General features: G+C 38.5%; 1 protein-coding gene across 1 annotated transcript in view; it reads right to left on the bottom strand.

Annotated features, from left to right (window-relative positions):
• Positions 1 to 22982, bottom strand: part of LOC134616916 (piezo-type mechanosensitive ion channel component 2) — a 94992-nt gene that overhangs the window by 16506 nt on the left and 55504 nt on the right. The window contains exons 18-37 of the mRNA XM_063461993.2: positions 22371 to 22531; positions 20563 to 20739; positions 19346 to 19468; positions 17764 to 17964; positions 17475 to 17679; positions 16330 to 16416; positions 15708 to 15873; positions 11807 to 12050; positions 11506 to 11608; positions 10843 to 10999; positions 10578 to 10667; positions 8288 to 8409; positions 7995 to 8063; positions 6733 to 6839; positions 4381 to 4479; positions 3502 to 3622; positions 3338 to 3415; positions 2567 to 2733; positions 2247 to 2440; positions 1700 to 1873 (exon numbers count right to left, since the gene is read on the bottom strand). Of these exons, the coding sequence (XP_063318063.1) occupies positions 1700 to 1873; positions 2247 to 2440; positions 2567 to 2733; positions 3338 to 3415; positions 3502 to 3622; positions 4381 to 4479; positions 6733 to 6839; positions 7995 to 8063; positions 8288 to 8409; positions 10578 to 10667; positions 10843 to 10999; positions 11506 to 11608; positions 11807 to 12050; positions 15708 to 15873; positions 16330 to 16416; positions 17475 to 17679; positions 17764 to 17964; positions 19346 to 19468; positions 20563 to 20739; positions 22371 to 22531 (2845 nt within the window). The remainder of the gene's footprint in view (positions 1 to 1699; positions 1874 to 2246; positions 2441 to 2566; positions 2734 to 3337; positions 3416 to 3501; positions 3623 to 4380; positions 4480 to 6732; positions 6840 to 7994; positions 8064 to 8287; positions 8410 to 10577; positions 10668 to 10842; positions 11000 to 11505; positions 11609 to 11806; positions 12051 to 15707; positions 15874 to 16329; positions 16417 to 17474; positions 17680 to 17763; positions 17965 to 19345; positions 19469 to 20562; positions 20740 to 22370; positions 22532 to 22982) is intronic.

Genomic DNA, 22982 nt, shown 5'->3' on the forward strand with positions numbered 1-22982 from the left:
AGCAACACATCATATCACGTCTAATGAAACACCTGAGAAACAAAGACACTGACATTTATCATCTGGAAAAGGTTACAAAACCATTTCCAAGGTTTTGGGACTCCATTGAACCATGATGAGAGCCATTATATACAAATGGAGAAAACTTGGAACAATGGTGGAGCTTCCCAGGAGTGACGGGCCAGCCAAAACTACTCCAAGAGTACACTGATAACTCATCCAGGAGGTAACAAAAGACCCCAGAACAACATTAAAGAACCACAGGCTTCACATGTCTCAGTTAAGGTCAGAGATCATGATTGAACAATAAGAAAGAGACTGTGGAAAAAAGTCATCCATGGGAGAGTTCAAGGGGAAAACCAGTGCTGACCAAAAAGAACACAAAGGTCTGTCTTACATTTGCCAAGAAACATCTGGATGATCCCCAAGACTTTTAGAGGAAAATACTCTGTGGACGGACAAAACAAAAGCTGAACTCTTTGAAAGATTTTAGTCGCGTTACATCTGGCGTAAAAGTAACACAGCATTTCACAAAAGGAACCTCATACCAACAGTAAAATACGGTGGTGGCAGTGTGATGGTCTGGGGCTGTTTTGCTGGCTCAGGACCAGGAAGGTTTGCTGTGATAAATGGAACCATGAATTCTGTTGTCTACCAAAACATCCTGAAGGAGAATGTCCAGCCATCGGTTCCTGACCTCAAGCTGAAACACACTTGGGTTCTGCAGCAGGACAACGATCCACAACGCACCAGCAAGTCCAACTCTGAATGGCTTTAGAAAACAAAAATGAAGACTATGGAGTGGCCTAGTCAAAGTCCAGACCTGAATCTGATGACATGACCTTAAAGTGGTTCATGCTTGAAAACTGGCTAGATTAGAACAATTCTGCAAAGATGAGCGGGCCAAAATTTCTCCACAGCGCTGTAAAAGACTCATTGCCAGTTACCACAAACGCTTGATTGCAGTTGTTGCTGCTAAGGGTGGCCCAACCAGTTATTAGGTTTGTGCTTACTTGTGTTATTTTTGTCTAATATTTAAGTTTGTTTGATGATCTGACACATTTAAGTGTGACAAAGATAGAAAAAAATAGGAAATCAGGAAGGGGTCAAACACTATTTCACACCGCTGTATGTATTACATTCTGGATTGAACATCTAAGCGTTGCATGGATGGCAGAGCCTCTGGACAATCACAATTGCAAAAATGGTCCTTCTGCCTTTTCAGTATAACCATAACAGAAGAATAATAGCTGGTTAGCGCAGAAGGCTAAGATGCACTTTAACAAATATGCTGTTAAAGTTCATCTTGTGTCCATGAAAGAAATCGAGCAGACATCATTTGGAACAGTTTTTCAAACATGTCACAATGTCAGCAAACCATTAGAAAGGAACTCTCCCTGTCAAAGTAAAACTATTGTTCAGTCCAACCAAAGAAACAGAAAGAGGCAGTTGTTTAAAAGAAGCAGGTCACAATTTAAAAAACCACTTCTTGTAACAATATTATTACTGAACAACAACTTGTGTTTAAGGTTAAAAAATGGATTTGTGACAGAATGAAATACAAAAGTAAAAAAGTTTGAAATAGAAATCATGCAGTGATTCAGCAGACATTAATAATCAATGCAAGACTGATGAAAACACAAAAAAGACAGAAGAGATGCAATGATATTTTCTGTGTGTACATGCAAAGGCCCAGCACCTGGATATGAAGCTGCTGCCGCTGTCCACTGATGAGCTGGACATATCCAGCCTAGGTGATCTTTTAAGTTTGGGCCTGGCACGTTCACTGGTTTTGGGAATGCACTCTGGCATTGCATCCAAGTCTTCCAAGGTGGATTGACGAGAAAACAGTGTGGTGGCGTCAGTGCAGCCACTGATAGGTTGTGAGAGTGACAAATGGGATGATCAGTGGTAAGAAGGATGACATGAAATCTATGTTATGTTAAACAAAAGAGATGATATTCTGCAAATAAAAAGCATCTGTAAAGATCATAGATCATGTGATGATTAACACAAAGGTACAGTAAAGCATTTTGGTGAAATGGCTCAGTGTGATGATAATGTGCTGATAGAAAACTATGATAAGTAGGAAGTTTTTTTCTTGTTTGTTTTTAATGCATTGAAGCATTAAAAGTATACAGGTTTTTATTGCTTCTTTCACATTTGCACAATACTGCACATAAAGACAACCTGAAACCGTTCGTGATGGGACCTCGTTTAGTCTCCACATTGCACTGCTAATCTACCTGGACATGCTCTCTCTGGAGGCCGTGGACTCCTGGCTCTCCATCCGGTAACCTCCTCGCCTTCTGCGGACCCTGATGGAGCCCGAGACTGAGTCGTCCTCGCTCAGCACATCCATGCTTGCCTGTCTGGACATGTTAAGCCTCATGGCCTTGTGGTAATAAACATGGATGCTCTCTCTGGATGGCACGTTACCCTGGTGGGAGGAGAAGAGATCTGATTATACGTATTCCACTGAGTGATTTTATAAATGATTCAGTGAAAGCACATTTAAATTAACTCTACTTCTACATGTTTAAGGTCACTGCAGAGAGCTGCATACCTTCTTGACCTCTCGAGTCAGCATGCAGCGCTCTAAACGCAGCACAGTGGAGATGTCAATGTACTCTCTGCACATTTCATTCATCCATTTAGTGAAGCTTTCCACCGTCGTCTGGAAGAGCATCCACGTGACCTTGATGATGTTGAACACTCGTTTGATGATGTTGTCTGAGGAAGAGCACACAACAGAAAATGCATTAAACGTGGTCGAATTAAAAACTCATACTTAAATAAACCTTTTCATTAAATAATTTGCAACGTTGTATGTCCGAATGCCAGTATAATTCCTTGAAATAATGATTTCAGTAATTCCTGCCTTAGTTCCTGTCACCGCTGGGATCCTGATTTGCTGCGATTGGCCATGGGAGTCTAATCGCCAATAGCTAGATTGAATTTTTATATTAGCAAATCACATTTAATTCCTACTAAAGTTATTGCACCCATAAATCTGTTTAGTTTTACAGGGGATTTACAAAAATTGCACTGTTTTCTAAACACAGACAAGTTAATCAATTACAGTATCAAGCCCAAAAAGTATGACATTATTTCTGGTTGTTTTATTTGCTGAAACAGCATGTTCATGAACCAGCAATCTAATAAATATTAATCTGATTTAATCACTGAAAATACTGATAGCATAAAGATTCGCACTGGAAAATACATTTTAATATGTACACCAGTTTTTCTCATGATGGAGAATTTGGTCATTGTAAATTGGAGAGCTGTAATTTGTAAAACTGAGTGTCATAAAACTGCTTAAGGGAAAACCAACCTGGGCCACCAGATTTCTTGTTCTCATCGTCTTTTTCTTGCCCATCAGACAGCTCGCCAAGGTCGATGGTCACGCGACCTGCTGGTTTACAGTAATGACAGTACAGTATAAATTTAAAGTCTGTTTCAAGTCAGTAAAAAATGTCCTTTCTAAAACTGACTTACCATCTTTCTTGCTTTTCCTGTGTCTAACTCCTTTCGTGTATCTCTTCCAAAATTTGCGCTTCGCTTTACCTCGCGCCCTGAGAGCAGCTTTGGGGTCTGTGATCCAGGTTTGATACATATACTGGAGAAAGGAGGGTAGCAGTTAAGTTTTAATGAAAGTCACTGAGGGGAATTATGCCAAAGCCATAACAGAAAAACAATATTACAAAGTTTATATATAATCATTAAAAGTCATGTAAATGTTATGCTGCTCTATTTTAGTATTTCTTAAATCTAGCCTAGAAATAAAATCAACAATTCATAATAGTGAACATTCATTTTATTAACATACCAATTACATCTATTGTTTGCTTTTTAAACAAAGTATGCTTGAGATTTCTTTAATGCAAGAGCAGCATCACCTTAATTTACACCAAATCTTTACAAAAAAGGAAAGAAAAGCGAGGGAGATAGTTTTCCAAACAGTTTTTTATGACTTTGATTTCTAAAACTTATGTAACAACCTATAATACCTATTTTACACCAAAAAAAAAATCTTTACCAGGAATAGGGACCACAGATCAAATTTGAATTATGTTGTACGTTACATATTTGATAGATCGTCAGAGCAGCGGGCCACATAAAATGACCATGACACACATGCAAACACCAATCAGTCAGACAGTAACAATACATGGTACAAAAACATTCTCATTCCAAGTCGAATTTGGTGATCTATGTAAGTTTAGTGTTTTGGAACTGGATGAATAAACACATCTATTAATTTACAGCATGTTCACCAAACACGAGCTGGAAAGGCAGTTGTCTGTGGTGTTAGTTGTTATTTGAACTGGCAGATGTTCACAGAGAGAGCCAGCTGTGTTAGATGAGGGTGAATACCTTGCCTGCCTTCACTACATACTGCAGCACAGTTTTAGGCAGCTTAATGACAGATTTGGGTAAAGCCAGAAGAGCGGAGACAAACTTCCCAATAGCTCTCTGAAGAGAGGGAACAGAGTGGGGAGAGGGTTAGTAGAAAATAATTTCATACTGTTAGAAACAACAGAGGTTAATTGTGTTAGGAGGCAGTAAACAAGAGGAGGACTTCAAAGCAAAATTATAGGTGTTTATTGAAAGGTTAGTGCCTACTGCATCACAAATCACATAGAGTACTGTGCAAAAGTCCTCTTTATATTAAAATGGGCTATAGGTCCAGTTATTTATTTAAACATGTGCAAACATGCATGGAAAGTGTACAGTATGTAAATTAAGATACAGAGTTTAAATTTTAATGAGCTTGACAGTCAATATTTGGTATTATCACCATTATTCTTAAACACAGCCTGAGCAGTCTTCAGGAATAGTTCTCCAGGCTTTTTGAAGGACATTCAAAGCTCTGCCTTGTATGTTGGTGGTCTTTTGGTCTGTTCTCTGTCAAGATGATCCCACACTGCTTCAATAATGTTGATGTCCAGGTTCTGGGGAGACCAATCCATCACTGTCAGTGTTTCACTGTGTGGTTTTTCTATCCAGGTACACTTTTACTGCATTGGCAGTAAAAGTTTGGGATCATTGTCAAGCTTTTAAATGAAGCTGCTCTCAATAAGATGCTTTCCAGATAATATTGCACGATGAATCCAAATCTCATGGCACTTTTCTGTGTACATAATTTCATAATAATTCCAGTTTTGGCAAAATCCCCAACACTGCTAGCTGACATGTAGTCCCAAACCATAACAGAAACTACATCGTGTTTTACAGATGACTGCACTCATCTCTTCTTGACCTGATGAGAATTTGAACCAAAATTTTTAATTTTTATTCCAGTTCTTGTGTTTGTTAATTTGGTGTACCTTGTACACCAATGCTCTGTTTCTCAAGGACATGACTTTAAGATACTGTTCATCTACAGTAGATCGTGTTTTTCTTCTGTACAAAAATGTATAGAGACAATACTGGCTCACCCCTTAAGTTAGGAGCCTTTTAATGGTTGGATGACTCATAGGCCAGTGTTAAGTGGCTTAACAAACAAAAAAGCATTCCTCTAATAAAAATAGTCAGGTAGACGGACTGGACTGAAAATGAGCGAAAAAGCAGTCAATATCCGAAGAAAACCTTTGGGAAACCTTCAGAAAGCCTGGGCACTTATTGCTCAAATCCACTTTAAAAAATGACAGCTCTGGCTCCTTGGAAACAAAATATAAAGAAATAAAGGGTGGTTTAAGACTTTTGCACAGTACCATACATCCCAACTTCTACATTTAACCCAGGAAAACAGGAATGAACAGTACTGTAAGTGTAAAACTCTTTCTAGGTGATATCTTTATATATACTTTTATTGTTTAATTTTCATTCATCAGTTGGTGTGTTTGTGATAGTGGGAGGGTTACAGACATGAGTTGAGAAAGAGGCCAGAAAAACAGGCTATAGTTGTGGTTACAACATGATGAAGTAGTCTTCCATTGTGCTTACATTGTATACACAAATGAAATGTTATGAAGTGTTATGTCTACCTGTGGATGTGAGGACAGAAAAAAAAACATCTGCTCACTCATACGCAGAGGTACACAGTACTACAAATACTGCTGTATTTCGTCTTTCCAGAATGACACCTTTGTGTTTTAAACTTCATTTGCGTCTCCACTTCTGCTTTAAACATAGTAAATGAGCCACTATGACATCATTCACTATTTTGGCTGTTGCTATTCTGTTTTTAAAAAAAGCAAACATCAGAAGTGATGGGTGCATGTGCTTGAGAAACCGAGGAACCTGCAAACTCATAGAGTAACAAGTTGTCAGTCAGAAAGTATACTCTGGTTTATCATGTAATTTATACCTTAGGGGCCATAAATTAAAAAAAAAAGAGCATCACATTGTATTCAGCAAGACTTTGAAAATAGCGACTGACACCATAAACTATTTAGGAAAGTGTTACTGTGTCTATAAATCATGTGAGAAATAGGGTCACTTTCCCATAGACTTCTGTATAATCAGATTTGTTTTTACAATGCGAGTAGCTGCCCCCTGCTGGCCATTTGAAACAATGCAACCTGCATTCGCCTTGCTTTTATGATCCAAGGCTACGTCCACCTTTTACATATAGTTTACTATAGTTGTAAAGAAAAGTAATAGCTTAGAGAAGCCAATTAAAAACTATTTTGTAAAAAAGGACATCCATAACCATGTTCTTCTCCTTAAAATCTCTTTGGGAGAATCACAGCATTTTCCACTCTGAAGCCAAAATATAACCACCTGAAATGCTGACTTCTTTGGTGGATCGTCATCTTTTTTCTCTTCTTCCTCCTCTGCTTCTTCTTCACTGTCAGTTTCAAACAAGTAGTAGTCTCCACTTCTAACCACTGAGGGGCAGAGCGTAAAGCACTGTTACATTCACTCAAACAGAGGCTGAAGTCATTTATTGCTTTTGTGACATTTAAAAAAAAGCAACAGAAGGTTCTCTTGCTGTAAGGAAGAAACACAACCACATTAAACTCTATATATTTCTCTATCAAACATTTGCATATATCTATGGCTCGTTATGATATAGACGCACTTTTAAGAGGATGAAACCACACGTTAGTAAAATTAACGAAAGTATGAGCAGAAAACACAATGAGGAATGTCTGTTATTCTCATATTTCAGTCGCCCTGGAGTGACTCCAGTCTACAGTAGTTAAGTGTTAGAAGCAATGGGATAGACAAGGCTGACTTATGTCCTTGAACAGAACCGCAGTGGGCAGGAGATGAGGGGAGGATGCTGGGAAATGGAGATGAAACATCAAATGACAAAGAGATAAAATGGAGAAATAATTTGAAAATGTCATGTGGGGGTGGAGTATGATATGAGACATGAGTTCAAAACAAACAGGCAACCGCTGTATTGACTAAGGGAAATGCTGGTATTTTTTTTTTATTTACCACAAACCGACTGTAAAAGCCATAATTTTACATATTTAATCACTGGTCTGATTGCTGTTCTATTTTCTCCTAGGTAATGCCTGTTTGGTGATCATGTCTGCAGGCAAAGAATGAACTAAACCTTCAGCCTTTATTCCAGTACTGAGAATGAAGGCTTGTCAGCTTCATTTCTTTGCTTGAAAATATTTTGCAATAGAGTGATTCTCTACTGTAGGCTCTTTAGGTGAGACCAGTGATGAAGTTTATGTTTTAAACAATGTCAAGCATAAAACCTCCAGACGTTAGTCATTTTCCCTTTCTTCATTGCTTCTATTTAAAGCAACCCTGTGCTGCACTCTTGCTGAAACTGTTACGCTTTTATAAACCTGAGAGTCTCGCCACACTTGCTTTGTAAAGTTACGCAAGAGCTACAGGTAACGGGGATCCTTAAATAGAGACAGAAAAAGATTAAAGTCCGGAGGGAGAAGGCAGATACTATATGATGTTGCCTTTAGAGCCCATGGGCAGTATGGGAATCCTCAGCGTTCTGGTCAAGGACACAAGGGCCAATCAGAGTGGAGGAAGAGAAAAAAGAGGTTTTGGGGGGGTCAACCTACTGGAAGCATGGTCAACCCACGGCCTCCACCACTGCTTTTTTTTGGTCTTGGCTTTCGTTGGCTGTGCTCCTAAAATTTCACAAATACATCAGTGCAACATTTAATAAGAAATTCAGTTCTGTAAACTTCAAGACACAAATCTAGTATGTGAATCTTTTTATTTAGTTCCAATGCTAAAAGAAATGACACTATTATAGATATTCTGTTCTTCTTATAAACAAGCATGAACGCCCACTCTCCTTGAGTAATACCAAAACTCATATTATTTCTACACCCAGCAGGCTTTGTCATACCATCATCATCATCCTCTTCGGGCGGGACTATCGTCTGTCCATCTCCAGAATGTTGAGCCAGGCTCAGCATCTTCTCCTTGCCCCGCTTAAACTTTTGCTGCCTCAACTTAATGCGCTCCATCCTGATTAGATCAAAGAGAAGGTGACGAGACACGAAGAATCGACACAGAGGAACAGTGTAACAGACTGACCATAAACACCTCCAGGCTTCGTGTGGAAATTACTGTACGTTACGTAACAATGGAGTGCTCATTAGAGAGGGCGAGTGGACATCATCAGAGCTTGTGAGTAACCCCTGAGTTACTATGAGTGGTGGAAATACATTGGCTTGATGAAGTAGAGCAGGTTTCTGGGAAACAATGATGAAACTGAGCCAGGAGACACTTTGAGTCAAGTTTTTCTGCATCATGTTTACCTAGCTGTGAGCTAAATTAGAGGGGGCCTAATAAAAGACACTCAAAATTATGAAACAGACATAACTATGTTTTAGTTTAACTCAGTGTTTAGTGATATTTTGCATTTATGTATTGTCGGCAAAAACAATAAAAGACCTGGTGCCGCTAAAGTCACTCAACTAAACTTAATTCTCATATAAAACGAATTAAACACACATATTTGAGTCACTATGTTGCACTGCAAGACACGCTTTTCATCTTTACCCCGAGTGCGCCGACTGACACCCTCACCTTCCACATCTACTCTGTCTCCTCTCTCAGCTCTTGATATTTCTCAAGCTTTTTGTGTTCCTTCTTTCTGATGTTGCTATCATTTGGTGTAGCTACATATATCACTGCAACCGTCCTCATCTGTTCACCACTACTATGTCCGGTTGGTTAGCTATCACCAGTTTGTCCATCTGTATCTGGAAGTCCAACGGGATCTAAGCTTCTGAGGGGGTTCATAGGCCTGAACCTGCTGAGCCAGATGGTTAACAAGTAACAAAGAGAGGGAAGGGAGCTAGAACTTAGGGGATTGTACTACCACAAAGTAAGATTCTGATTCTGATTGAAGGCATCAAAGACAGCTACAAGTACCTTGGAATCCCACAGGCAAATGGGAACCAAGAAGCGCTCACAAGAAAAACTGCAACCACTTAATATCTGCACAGAGTAAGGCATGTCCCGAGGAGTCAGCTGAATGGGAAGAGCACGATCCGGGCAATCAACACCTAAGGCCTGCCGGTTGTCAGATACCCTGCTGGGTTAATAAGCTAGCCAAAGGAGGAGATAGAAGCTACTGACATCAAGTCAATGAAGCTCCTTACCATGCATAGAGGGTTTCACCCAAAGTCCAGCACCCTGAGACTGTACGCTAAGTGGAAGGAAGACGGCTGAAGACTAGTGAGTGTCAGAACCACTATGCAGGATGAAACAACACAGATCCATGAGTACTTCAGGAAGATGGCCACAATTCATCATGCGCTTGGTGAATACTTCAGTCAGCAGAAACCAGAAAACGCATGTACCACCAACAGATAGAAGAAGTAACTGATATAGAAAAATCCCACCAATGGCTGGAAAAAGCCCGACTGAAAGACAGCATAAAGGCACAAATCCTGGAAACCTAGGAACAAACTCTAGGTACAAGTTCATTAGAGAATGGGATCTACCACACCAGACAAGACCCCAGGTGCAAGCTGTGCATAGAGGCCCCCAAGACAATTCATCACAGCAGAAGTGAAGATGTTTCTCCAACCTTCTGTTATCCAATTTTGGTGGGCAAATTATAACCTCAGTTTCCTGTTCTTAGCTTCCCAAAGTGGCACCTCATTTGGCCTTCTGTAACCAAGTTGCTTCAAGATTTGACCTGTTATGCATTCTGAGATGTTCTTCTGCATACCTTAATTATAATGTGCAGTAATTCAGTTACTGTTGAGTTAACGAACAGGTGTATCTAGTAAAATGACCAGTGGGTATATATTTGCACCCAAGTGCCACGATGAAGCAAGGCAGGAAGTAGTAAAATGTAATTTTTTTCAAGGGATGTAAGGATAGATTTCAGATAACACATTTTAATTTAAGAGGAAAGAAAAGCAGCTAATTATACCAACTACTGGGTAGAAAAAAATGAATTCTGATTTAATTTAAAGAAAATTAAAAGAAATTTAAATTTCATGATTAAAAAAATCCTTCACTTGTCATTGGTTTTGCTTTTTTCTTGTGCAGACAACTGCAGAGCAGTTACGTGTCTTAGGAAAATAATCACTTTTCCATTCAGTGTTGGCTCAAAAGACAGTGACATCACAGACACATCATTTCATCAAAGGAAGGTTAAATGTTTGGAGTCTCACTGTCTCTTCAGCTGCTCCACGGACTTGCGCTCCTCCTCCAGTCTGGCTCTCACTGCCTTCACTATAGTTGCTTGGAAAAGCTCTGCACCTCTGAAAAACACAGAAAGTCATTAGGAAAACATTTTGTTTGGTACGCCTGTATTTGTCAGGTAGAAAAGTTTATGCATGAGAAGAAATTTTAATGCACGAGCATTGGTCTTGAATAAATCAAATCTGTATTTCTAATTAAATTAACTCCATGTAGCTGTCTCACTCAGTTAAATACCTGGAAGCGAGGATCTGTGATGCTCTGATATCTGCCACCACATGTAGAAAGTAGTAACTCATGAAGACTCGTCTCTGCAAGAGCAGGAAAGCAAAGCAGATACTGTCCCAGATGATGCCGGCCTCATTGCTTGGCACCTCACAAATATCCTTAGCATCTGGAATTCACATACAACACAGCCATATTTATTGATCAGGCACAACATTACGACAACTGACAGGTGGCGCGATTAACACTGATTATCTCTTCGTCATGGCACCTGTTAGTGAGTGAGCTACATCAGGGAGCAAGTGAATATTTTGTCATCAAAGTTAATTTGGTAGAAGTGGGAAAAATGCAGACCGTGTACACCTTTTCATGAAAACCTGTTTCAGCAGGATAATTCACGCTACCATGAAGCAAAAAGGGTTCAGGAATGGTTTGATGAGCACAACAAGTTTAAGGTTTTGACTTGGCTTCCAAAATTCCCACATCTCAATCCAATACAGTATTTTTGGGATGTGTTGGACAAACAAGTGCCATCCGTGGAGGCTTGGATGGGACTTGGGTTTTTTAAATTATTATATATAAGTTATAGGATTATACCTGCAAGTTGTTCATGAAAGTTAAAGCTATGTTTTAGTAATGAAAGTAGAAATTTGAGTCAATTCACCCTCTGCTTACTTGTATTTATGTCGTAGCCCTTGATGGTGCATGCCAGACTGAACACCTGGATTAACCAGCAGTGGTCCTGTAGCAGTTGGTTGATGTACCCACAAGCCAGGATCTAAAAACAATGTTGCTTTATTACACACTATAAATATTGCATTTTAACTGTCAACATATCAGTTAAAACTTCACATTTGTATTGCTTTGTAAATACTATGCAGATAATGTTTTCAAATCTCAGCGGTTTATCTCTTTTTATGTTGAATATATACATGATGATAATGGTATTATAATCAGTTTGTCATAGATTACTTACAGATAAAATGTTCTTCATAGTAATTACAAAGATGTTGTAGGCAATCAGGAAGTCCCAGTAGTGGAGGATCTTTCTGATTGGCTTCAGCAACAGGTCTCCACCAAAGAGCAGGAAGTAAAAGCAGGCCACCAAGTAACCCATACAGAAGACGCTGATACGTGTGGTTCCAGTGATGAAGATAATAGTGAGGACAAACCAGAAAAGGTAGCTGAACATGATAACTTTTAGCATGTCCAGGTAGGACCTAGAAATAGAGAAAAACAGTTTTTGTAAATGAAAAGACAAACAAGTGTCTGGTAGTTTTGAGAATAAGGATCCTTTCAAAAGCAGTACAGTGGCAGCCCCAAATGTGAATGAAAATTCCTAAACTCCGCAAAAGTAAATAAATAAACAGAGAGATCAAATATGACATCCCAACATGGAGTCATGTGAAAATGAAAGTGCATCCTCTTTCATCTGGTGACTATCAGGTTCTAACATTAGGCAAATACAACCTCAAATGAACAGCAACACATGACATATCACAGTGTCATTATTATTTATATAACAAGAGCTACATCTCGCCCTCCACAGACCTTAGTTAGCATGTTAAATGTTTATAACGTTATAATTAGAAAACTGACTCTGTCCAACAGCTAAAGGTTGGCTGAAATTGGGTCAAGCATGTGGACAATGACCCCAAAAACAGCCGTCTTGGTTGACATGCCTCTGCAACATCGCATAGAGACCTGGGGTGATGCCTCTGGATTGCTAGACTGAGGTAGTGGGTCCCATCTTGCAACCAGCTATAGAGGGGATCACACTACTCAGCCTCCCTGGGAAGATCTATGCCAGGGTACTAGAAATGTTCACCTGTTAGTCAAACCTCAGATACACAGGAAGAACAATGTGGTTTTCGACTCAACCAGGCCCGCCCTTCGTCATGGATTCTGTTCATAATTTAATTTAAAAGTGGAGCAGTTTGGAGTTAAGTGTGTAGAGCAGCAGGAATAAGAATTAGCACGTCCAAGTCTGAGGCAATGGTCCTCATCTGGAAAACGGTGGAGGGCGAATTCCGGGTCAGGGATGAGTTGCTGATGATGAGCACAAAGAGTGAAGTTGTCATAGATACAAACAGCAGAAATGAGCTTTCTCCAAAGAGTAGCTGGTCTCTCCCTTTGAGAGTGACATAATATTGAACCTCCCAAATTAATCTAGTTACATATATTTTTCTAGATCCAGAGACTCGATTCATAGTTGTTCTGGAACTCATTTTCAGTGCTGGTGGGGGTATAAAGTTTTGGACTGCTTTTATTTATATTCTGAAATCATTAGAATTCTGTTTGGAAAAAAAGTTAAAAAATAAAATCCTGAGCAATTAAATGTAATTAGCAAAATAGTCATTACTCTGTGTTCAACAACTAGCTTTTTTCAACAATTTTCAATCATGTCTCACAATGTCATCTTGTGTGGATTTATTTGAGCAGTTTAATTCTCAAATAAATCCATAGAGTAAGACGTATATTTACACAAGGCCTGTTGCTGTCATGAAAAAGCAATGAGGGAGGTGGATGTAGTTGATGAGCTGATTTTAATCCCCATGGACCCCAGCTAGCTGCTATTACAAGTTAAGGTACATGTTTACCACATAGCAAAAGTCAAAAGAGAATTATCTGCTCATCATTCACAATTAGGGTATCACTTAATGTCACTTAGAATCTGATCAATGAATGGGAATGAGAGCTGTAACCCGATCCTTTCGCTCAGCACAGGTACACTGCTGCATGTCTTGCGCGTCTCTAACATGCTAGGCGCATGTCTATGGCTCCATGTGAAAGGCTGACGATACGATGCGCAGAGTGGAAACATGAGATGTAGCATGCATTAATTTCAGATACATGGGGCCACAGTAACAGCTTCAACTCTTTAGAAAGCAGCTCTGATGAAGTGGGTTTGGATGGGACGATGCGTTGAAGGGCCGGAACAGCTGAGTGAGTGTCCTTCTTCATCAGGGGGAGAAAATACCTTTTCCATACTTAAAAGCTATTTATTGAGTTAGAGTACAAGGAAAAAGCGTCTGAGTCGGGGAGTGACGGACAGAGTGTTTTTGTGGATTATGGATTTCTCCCCCCACCCCGTATCCGTAATTCGATTCTGGAGGGAAACGATGGAATAAGTGCAGAGCTGCTGTGGCATGGACAGACGGGCTGTACAGCTCTCGCTCTTGCACTACTAGTGCTTGTTGATGGACACAGAGTGCGTTAATAAAAGACTTGTCCACTTTGCACACCAAAACAGTGGAATCTGAAGAGCACATAATCAATGAGTGTGGACAGGTCAGGATGCTCTTGCTGTCTTTTTAACTCGCGCCCTATTCCCCTCAACATCCTGCGTTCACTCTTTATGTGCAAAGTCAGTATCTAGATCAGGAATTTCAAAATTATGTATACAGCATGTATTTAATAACATCCCTCACTAAGCCTCTGACATGAGCTACTGTCAGCTGTCATTTTTTTCTTACCTTTATTTTTCTGGGATAAAGTATTTGCTGACTGAGAACGTTCTTATTCAGCACCATCCCACTTAAGTTACAGTGCAGTTACACAGTTTGCAGCCAAGCACAACAACAGTTTTCTTCAGAGCACACCTCTGACAACGCAAATGGAGGAAAAGGGGGGTGTTCAGCCTGTTTGTTGATCTATTTTGTCAGCTTGTGAAGCAGGACATGCCAGAAAAAGTCTGAGAACCAGTGCTCTAAGAGATACAATTGTGTTATTGTAATGGGAATGTGAAAACTTCAATCTGCGGATTGTTTAGTATCCATAATTTAGTAATTCCAAAGTTGTCTCAAATCATATACTTCCAGGGCAATAATTGCAGAGTGAGACAAACAAGGTAACAAAATAAAACAAGAACCAACTTAAGATGTCACGAGAGTGGGTCACACACAAAAAAAAGCAAAGAGAATTGGAGACATGGAAAAAAACCCACTGAAAATGCATTAAAGAAATAATTACAATTAATCTGTCATTCACACACATGTACATACATAACTGCAAGTACACGTGTGTTGTGCTGGACTATTCACTACAAGCAATTTGAGTTTAATGTTTTGCTGAGAGAGATATATTAGGCTTTATAAAGATAGAGACAACAGGGAAACAAAGGAAATAGGGACAAAGACAGAAGGTCCTGAGTAGAAATAAATTATGGATACTAAAACAACCAAATGGGTTTTTCTTTAATGTTGAAGCCTGTTATAAATTTCTAAAACCAATTTTTGACTGTAAAATACTTTCAAAAAGCTTCAAATACATATACTTAGCTTTTAACAGCTCCACTTGTGTGGAGCACATTTCAGTTTTGTATCCGACATCATAGATAGGCACCCAACATCATTAAGCATCAATTAGACTGGCTACTTCACTTCCTTTCCATTTCAGCATGTTGACCTCTGTCTTAATGGTGGCTGAGCCACGCAATAGCCACAAAATGATGAAAAGAGAATCTAATGTAAAATATATTTCAGAAACTGGAAATCATTTAAAAAGGTACATACAGCAATACACTTTATCCATGTAGGACTAATAGAAATACGCAAGGCCACAAGGCCAACCACTGTAGTGAACAAAGCTTTGAATCAAGGATCCAGCACCAGTGCTGCCACACTAACTGACATGGCAAAAAAATGTCCTAATACACAGTATGTTGAAATAAATGTATCAAAACAATACTAAGAGTTGCACCAGCACTTAGCTGCATTTTGTAGTATACAATGCAGCATGTTTTCTGGCCTATCTGACCCACAATCCTCTGCCTCAGCTACATGTACAGAACATTTTAAGGCATACTACTTTCAGTAAGTACTTCTTACTGAAAGCAAAATGAAAGTATATCTAATTTGGAGTGTTAGCTGTGGTACCTGCAGTGGATAAAGTCGGGCACAGGGTTGTGGACGCTGAAGGAAGCTGCATCCAGGTCTCTGCAGATCTCTACATTGTCACCGGCCATGAGGCGGACAGCTGCCTTGTTCTCATCGTCAAAGACCTGCCTCTGAAGGGAGGCGCAGAGGAGCAACATGAAGTCATCTAAAAGAGAAGAGGAGATGAAAGTGTTTCTATTTGTGGAATCAGTGTTAAATCTTCATAAGATAAAACAATTATTTCTTTTTGCCTGTGACGGTACATTTGCTTTACTGTATTCAAGTCTCAAATTTTAAAAGTTAGCTTAGTTATTTAGAGACTGCAGACAGACGGTCGAAGTCGAACGTTTGTTTGCACTTTTTTAAACACCACTAGATGTGTTTGAGTGCTTTATTTACTAGTTACTTTATACATTATAATTTTAACACAAAACTATGTCATGTTGCAGTTTAAACTATGAACTATTGTAATAACAAAATGCTTCTGATATACTAATATATTAGTAAGAATAATCCACTAATATGATTAATCGCATGGAGATTTACATGCATGTTTCTAACTTCTAATGAAGGATTTTCATTTATTCTTCAAACAAGTTTTCACTTTAACCACAAAACTCACAGATGAGGAATGAAGGATTGGGCCTGCTGCGGAAATCTGGAATATAGAGCCACTTGACCACATTGTCATTTTCTGTCCAGGGATAACCTGAAAAGAAAACATTATCATCAGACATATGTAAGAACATCATAAAAATATCACGCTTTGCTTTGAAGAACCGTAAAAGAACGGAGCCATGACATGTTAACAGATTAAAAAAGAAGAAAAAAGTGCATCATAAACATGAAGAGAACACCTTTTATGTGTTGACAATTTTTGTAATTACATGAAAAACAGCCTTAATTTATCTCTGAAACAATAATGAACTGACTTTTAACTTACGTTATTTAAACCATTACATACCCTTCATTTAATGAGTAATTAAATCCGATTGTAACACGTTATTCTACAGAGTGAGTTTGTTTATTTATTTATTTTTGTGCTGCAGCCTGGCATTGCTTCCAGCTGATGGGATGGAGAGACTTACTCAGTAATAAAATAATGATATCCCAACTCGCTATGGTTTTGTTTTACAGTTTGCATGAAAATAATAGACATTTTTTTTACAGTTTAATGCAGGGTAACTGCATTAAACTGTGGTGCTCATTGTTAGTGCTAGGTTACATTAGGTTTAGTGTATCAATTTAAAATAAGCTGATGATCCTGATTAGATTCACTCATCAGCGTATAAACTTTATACGATCTTTATACAGTTTTTAAGCTTTATAGCTCATGTAAAGTTTGTTTATTCTTGTTGAGTTCAGTTGGATTCCTAAATCCACAAACAGCACTAATTCTCAGAGCAGCAGCAGAAAATGTTAACTGATCACAGCCTGTAGGCAAAGAAAACAAATCTACTTCAAATTTCTAAGTGATTCTCTTCCCCACACTTCACTACTTCACAAATTCCACTTTAACTCCTGAATACAAGCAAAGAAAAATCTGCACAGTAAAAATTTCCTGTCTTCCTGGTGCCTGAAAAATTTTGCTCACCTACTTCACCATGGTGATATGGTGATGAGATAGATAAGCATCTTGGAGAATCAGTCAGTTATCTGGACCAGACACATTGTTAAGAATGGCTTCTACGAGGAAATTAATCAGCTTTTGACTCACCAAGTGTCTGGTTATTGTGAGTGCAATCTGGCACATTTGATTACACAAACCTTTACAGGCTGCAGGTGGGATCCCGATGCAGACGAAGTACTGAACAGTAAGCATGCATGCTAGAAAGCAGCAGTACTTGGGCCAAATCTCAGCAATGGCTTTCCTTCTACGCCTGTACAGCACCGCTATTAAGGCAAAAGCATGAAGCATGGCATAGAAGTCCATACGCTGCCCTATGACGTTGACGACCAACAACAGGCAAGTCTAAGGGAAACACAAGAGGAGTGTACATGAAGCAGTGGAGCACAGTACACATTTTGACTATTTCTACTTCATTATGCCACCTACCTCAAGTCCAAACTTGTAGAAGAAATAGTTGATGAAGTATTTGATGAAGCAGACAATGTTGAGGTCCAGGTGCTGCCGTGTGATGTCATGAAAGATAATCCTGGCAGCGGGAGGTGACAATTTGTTCCTCAGTCTGAAGTATTTCTGATGGCGGTAGATGGTTACCTCCAATGCTAACAGAGCCAGCATCCAGAAGTTGTTCTGCTCAGATGGTCGGAAGAGAAAATTCCCCAAAATGCTTAGTTTTTATAAACTGTGTTTTTATAATATTGTTTTAAAAAATATTTAAATGTGATTAAATGGGCTGAGCATTACAGACAACAGCTTGGGGATTATCCAGAGACCAACTTTAACATTGCTGGTTTTACTCATTTAAAGGACAAAAAATGCAGAATAGTCCCAGTTATTGGCAACATTTGATTGGCACTTCATATTTTCACAAGGCCAAGGGAATTACATTAAACTACTAAAAGTGTGAAGAAAACAAAAACACAAACCCGACTTACAAGACTGCAATCAAGATGTGATTTGCTGGTGTGTGTGTATGTGTCCTTCTCTGTTGCTATTGCTGTATCCCTAGTGACTGATTTCAGTACTGCACATTGAAACAATCTAAGTTACAAAGAAAATCTAATAAGAAATTCCCTTTTGCTCTTAGACAGTGGAGATGAAACCGCACGGAGGGATGATCTGAATCCCAGTCTGGCTTTTCATTATGCCAACAAACACATAATGAGATGTTTCAATATCAAAACCACTGCTATCTAAATAAAATAGAAATTCTAAGTATTCAGTCTGAGATCTCACAAGTATTAAGTTCCCCTAAAAGGTCCAGGGAGGGAAGATACTCACAAAAGAATCTTACAAATATTCCTCCTGACTGTCAAACATATAACTCATCATCTACATAAGACTTCTGTACAAAGGTGAGCTCTACAACCCGTTGAATTACAGTTAAGCACCAGGCCTGCTGTCTGTGACAGCCTGTAGTTGAAAACCTTTGCTATGAACTGTTATCACTCAATATTAGCTTTTTTAAATAAATTTTTTATACATTTTGCTTATTTTAAAAATCCAAAAGTCTTGTGTTCATCTCACTGAATAAAACACAGATCACCTCCTTCCCTGTACAGAGATTTGGAGGTGTGGGTAAAACAGAGTGACACTCGGCAGGTGACACAGGAAAGTAGAGAAAAAAAATTAAACACCATCAACACAGACTGTTTTCTTAGGAATGTAGTGCTGTGGAATATTTATTTGTTCAGTTGACTGCATTTTGTGGAATTTTGATATTATTTCAAATTAAATACTGACTTTAAACAGCCAAATAGCACTAGGTGGGTGATGTGTTAAACATCTCATATTTGACTGAATTACCCAAATCTGCATGAATTAAACATGAAATCGAGATTACTGCTGACATAAAAGTTAATAATAATAATAATAATAAAAACCCACAATACAATATTCCTGTAAACACGGTAGTTGTAAATTCATAATTGCTTATAAATAATAAAGAATAAAGAGTCTAATAGGCAGTGTATAACAACGATAAAAGAACTGTGGTTCATTTCGACCTTACCCTCAGGTAGCCCAGCAGGTCGTCATACTTCCTGAGGCCCACCCAGTTGGCTGGATCCACTCTTCCGTCATACAACAGAGATTCTGGTAACATTAAACTCTTATTTGTTGAGTTTCTGCATAACTGTGGACAAAAACACAATGGGTCAGTTTTCCAGATATGGACTAAGTCTAGTAGAATTAAAAACTAGGCCTAAAGTAGGGATTATGTTTTCATCAAACATGGTCAAAGTTTCAAATATCGAGTTCCGTGTATGTAAGAGTAAGTCGCTATGAGCCAAAAATTCAGGCTTCAAGCTGCTCTAAACGCTAATTTTAAGAAAGATTTTTTCTACCCTTGGCTCTGAATGATGTCAGAGAGAGCAGATATATCCTATTTTGGTCATTTCAGACACATTGCTTTGGTTGTAAGCATAGAAGTCCCACCAACCTATAATTTAAACTTTCTTTTTATAAGGATCAGGGAAGACACTTAGCTCAAAGGCAGAGGATCTAAAACAACTTGTTGTTTCAGATCTCCTGGAATGGATGAAGTGAGTAGCTCATCTAAGGTGAGTATACGATAAACAAGGCTTATTTGATCTGTAAATCAGCGGTCCCCAACCCCCGGGCCTCGGACCGGTACCGGTCCGTGAGTCGTTTGGTACCGGGCCGCGAGAGTTGAGGCTCAGGTGTGAAATGTATGGTTTTCAGGGTTTTTATCGGTTTTCAGCGTTATTTTGTTATCGTTTTTATCGTTAACTCAGTTTTCCTGGGTCTTTTCACGTGTGTTATGAATAAATCTTCTTTTTTTCGGTACCGGTACTAGTTTTATTTTGTTGTATTTATCCGCGACACCTTAAAGGCCGGTCCGTGAAAATATTGTTGGGCATAAACCGGTCCGTGGCGCAAAAAAGGTTGGGGACCGCTGCTGTAAATCATCCAAAGCTTCACTAGCAGAATCCAAAAATAAAAAATATGGAGCTTCAAATAACCATAGTACTTTAATTCAAATCTTGGAAACTAGCAGTAAGGCTTTTTGTCTCTTTTGGAATGCAAACATTTTATTCCAGAGTTTTTATGCCAAACGCCAACAAAAATCATGACATAAAGCAGGCGCACATCAATCAAAATCAAGAGAATCTACAAACAATCTGGCTTTAATTAAGGATAATAGGGACAATGCTAAAGAACAGCATGTATTCTATACAACTTTGGTTGAGAAGCATTAATATTTACCAAAGTGCAGTTCTTGGAGTACTTGCTGGGATCTATTAAGTCCAGCTGGTACAACATTTTACATACGATGACGACACACGTCCAGACAGTGCAAACACTAGAGGCAAGGGGCCGGTACTGGCTGTACGGCAGTGCAAACGCCCAGGATGCAAGGAACACATAGTTGAACAAAGACACCTGGACAAAAGACAATAGATGTGATGTGATGTCATTCATACCTCTTTTCCACAACTATGGCTATAAATTGTTTTCAATATAAAATTATTCAACACACACACACACACTGTACGCTGAAAAGAAAACAGGTGTAAATCAGTGATGATTGAAAAATTCACTGAACCAGCAGCAAAAGAAGATCAAAACTACGCTTCATGTTTGATAAACATCGTCATTAATTCCCTCTTACTTTTGCTGTTTTGCTGCCAAGACAATAAAATCACACTTTCTGCACGGCTCTATGTCTCAATGTACTTCAAGAGCAGTTTACCATCAAAAATCTCTGTTTTCTGTATTATTCGCTTGCTTATTACGCACCAGTCTACCGTTGTGTACAGCGCTGTCGCCCGCTGTTTCGCCTCCGACAAGAAAGCCTAATTTCTGCTGTTCAATACCGAAGAAATTTAAACTTTTTAAAAGTATGCCAGATTGCAAAACGCTTAGCTGTGTCTCTAATAAAACCTCTTTAACATTGCTCTGTTTCACTTCAGCAGCATCAGGTAATGTTCATATGTTGATTCATGGTTTTCTTCCATTTTTGAGCTACTGCAGAATAATTTATCTGATATAAAAAGTCAGGCCAGGAAAATCTCCTTCATATTTTTCAGTTACTTTGACACAAAGACATCTGCTGTGATGCTCACACCTCTTATGAAGTCTCACAAGTGTCAGCTTTGTATACGTAGATATAAAAATAAGTATATGTACTGATAAATTATCAGAATTATAATATTTCTGACTGTCTCAGTCAAAATTGAATCAAATCGAATTAATTCAGGGATTGACTCCAATCGAAACCGATCGATACCCAGCCCTACATCAGACACTATACTGTGTCATCATTTATTTATCAAAAACTAATCTAAAAAGCAGTGACTCAGTAAAAACCCGACCTACATGAATTCCTATGAGTGGGCTAAAATTCCTCCACAATGACGTGTGAAGCCAGATATAAAATGATTACTGTACTTTAAGTTATTCAGGTGGCTCTCGAAGCTACCGAATAATGGGGTGTACTGTTTTAATACACGGTTTTTCATTTTGGATTAACTTTTGTTAAATTAATAATGACACTATTTTTTAGCTTATCTTTTTACTATGACTGTAAAGACTGTCAAATGAGTTTTCATAAGACTGGTATGGTTATCCAAGTTAAACTTCATAGTTCATGTGTAAACTCAAAAAATCTCAGACTCTTCTTTACATCTCCAAAGTGTAGAAGCTGTTACAATTCTCCAGAATCCCCCACACTATTATTTGGCTTGTATGCGGTATAGTAAACAGTTCAATTTAGATTAGTGCTGAAGAAATCAGCTTTATTTGTGTATCTGAGAAGTAATCACACTAAAATAGCAGCGCCTCTCCAGGATATACTGCGGAGTGCTAACAAAGGCAGGAAAGAGAAGATGGGACCCAAGTAAAAGCAGTTATAAACAGTACTCAGTTTTAGCACCAACAGGAAGGGAAACACATTACCACCTGTGGTGTTTTGATATGAAAGCTGACCAAATAAAATAAAATATGACTTTCAGGCAGGTTTAAGTTCGTCTTGCTGCAGGTACAAAAGTAAGTCAAATTTTCAGCTTTCATACCTCTTTGATAGCGACCATGACAACATAGCAGGAAACGATCTTGATGATATGGATCTCCAGTAACCACCAAATGAACAACTGCAGTTTGTGGAAATACTCCAGGAACTTGAGGAAGAGCACTGTCAGACGGTCAACCACCAGGTGCCATTTATTCTTCAGATCTGAGGAAAAAGAGACAAAAACCAGACACGTTTAAATGGGACAGCGACAAGACTGAAGAGGTGCAAACGGAAAGTGTTTAAAAACTAATATCCCTGTTTCTTCTATTTTTCACCTGCAAGTTTGTCAACTTAAGCTGGGAGATTGCACAAGCTTTACTTCAGGACAACGTTAGCTGCCATTCCACATGTTTGTAATTTTCTACAGTTCATTCAGAAATAAAAGGTAGATATACAGTTCCTTCTTTATAGCCCTTTATATATATATATATATATATATATATATATATATATATATATATATATATATATATATATATATATATATATATATAATTGACATAGCCATGGTATTTTTAGAGTCAACCCCTCTATTGATTAAAAAAAAATTAATCAATACAGATTCATGTTAGATTAATATGAAGCTAATAATGCATATTAATCTAACAAATTT

Source organism: Pelmatolapia mariae, linkage group LG18 (genome assembly GCF_036321145.2).
Source record: "Pelmatolapia mariae isolate MD_Pm_ZW linkage group LG18, Pm_UMD_F_2, whole genome shotgun sequence".
In the NCBI taxonomy this organism is placed as follows: Eukaryota; Metazoa; Chordata; class Actinopteri; order Cichliformes; family Cichlidae; genus Pelmatolapia; species Pelmatolapia mariae.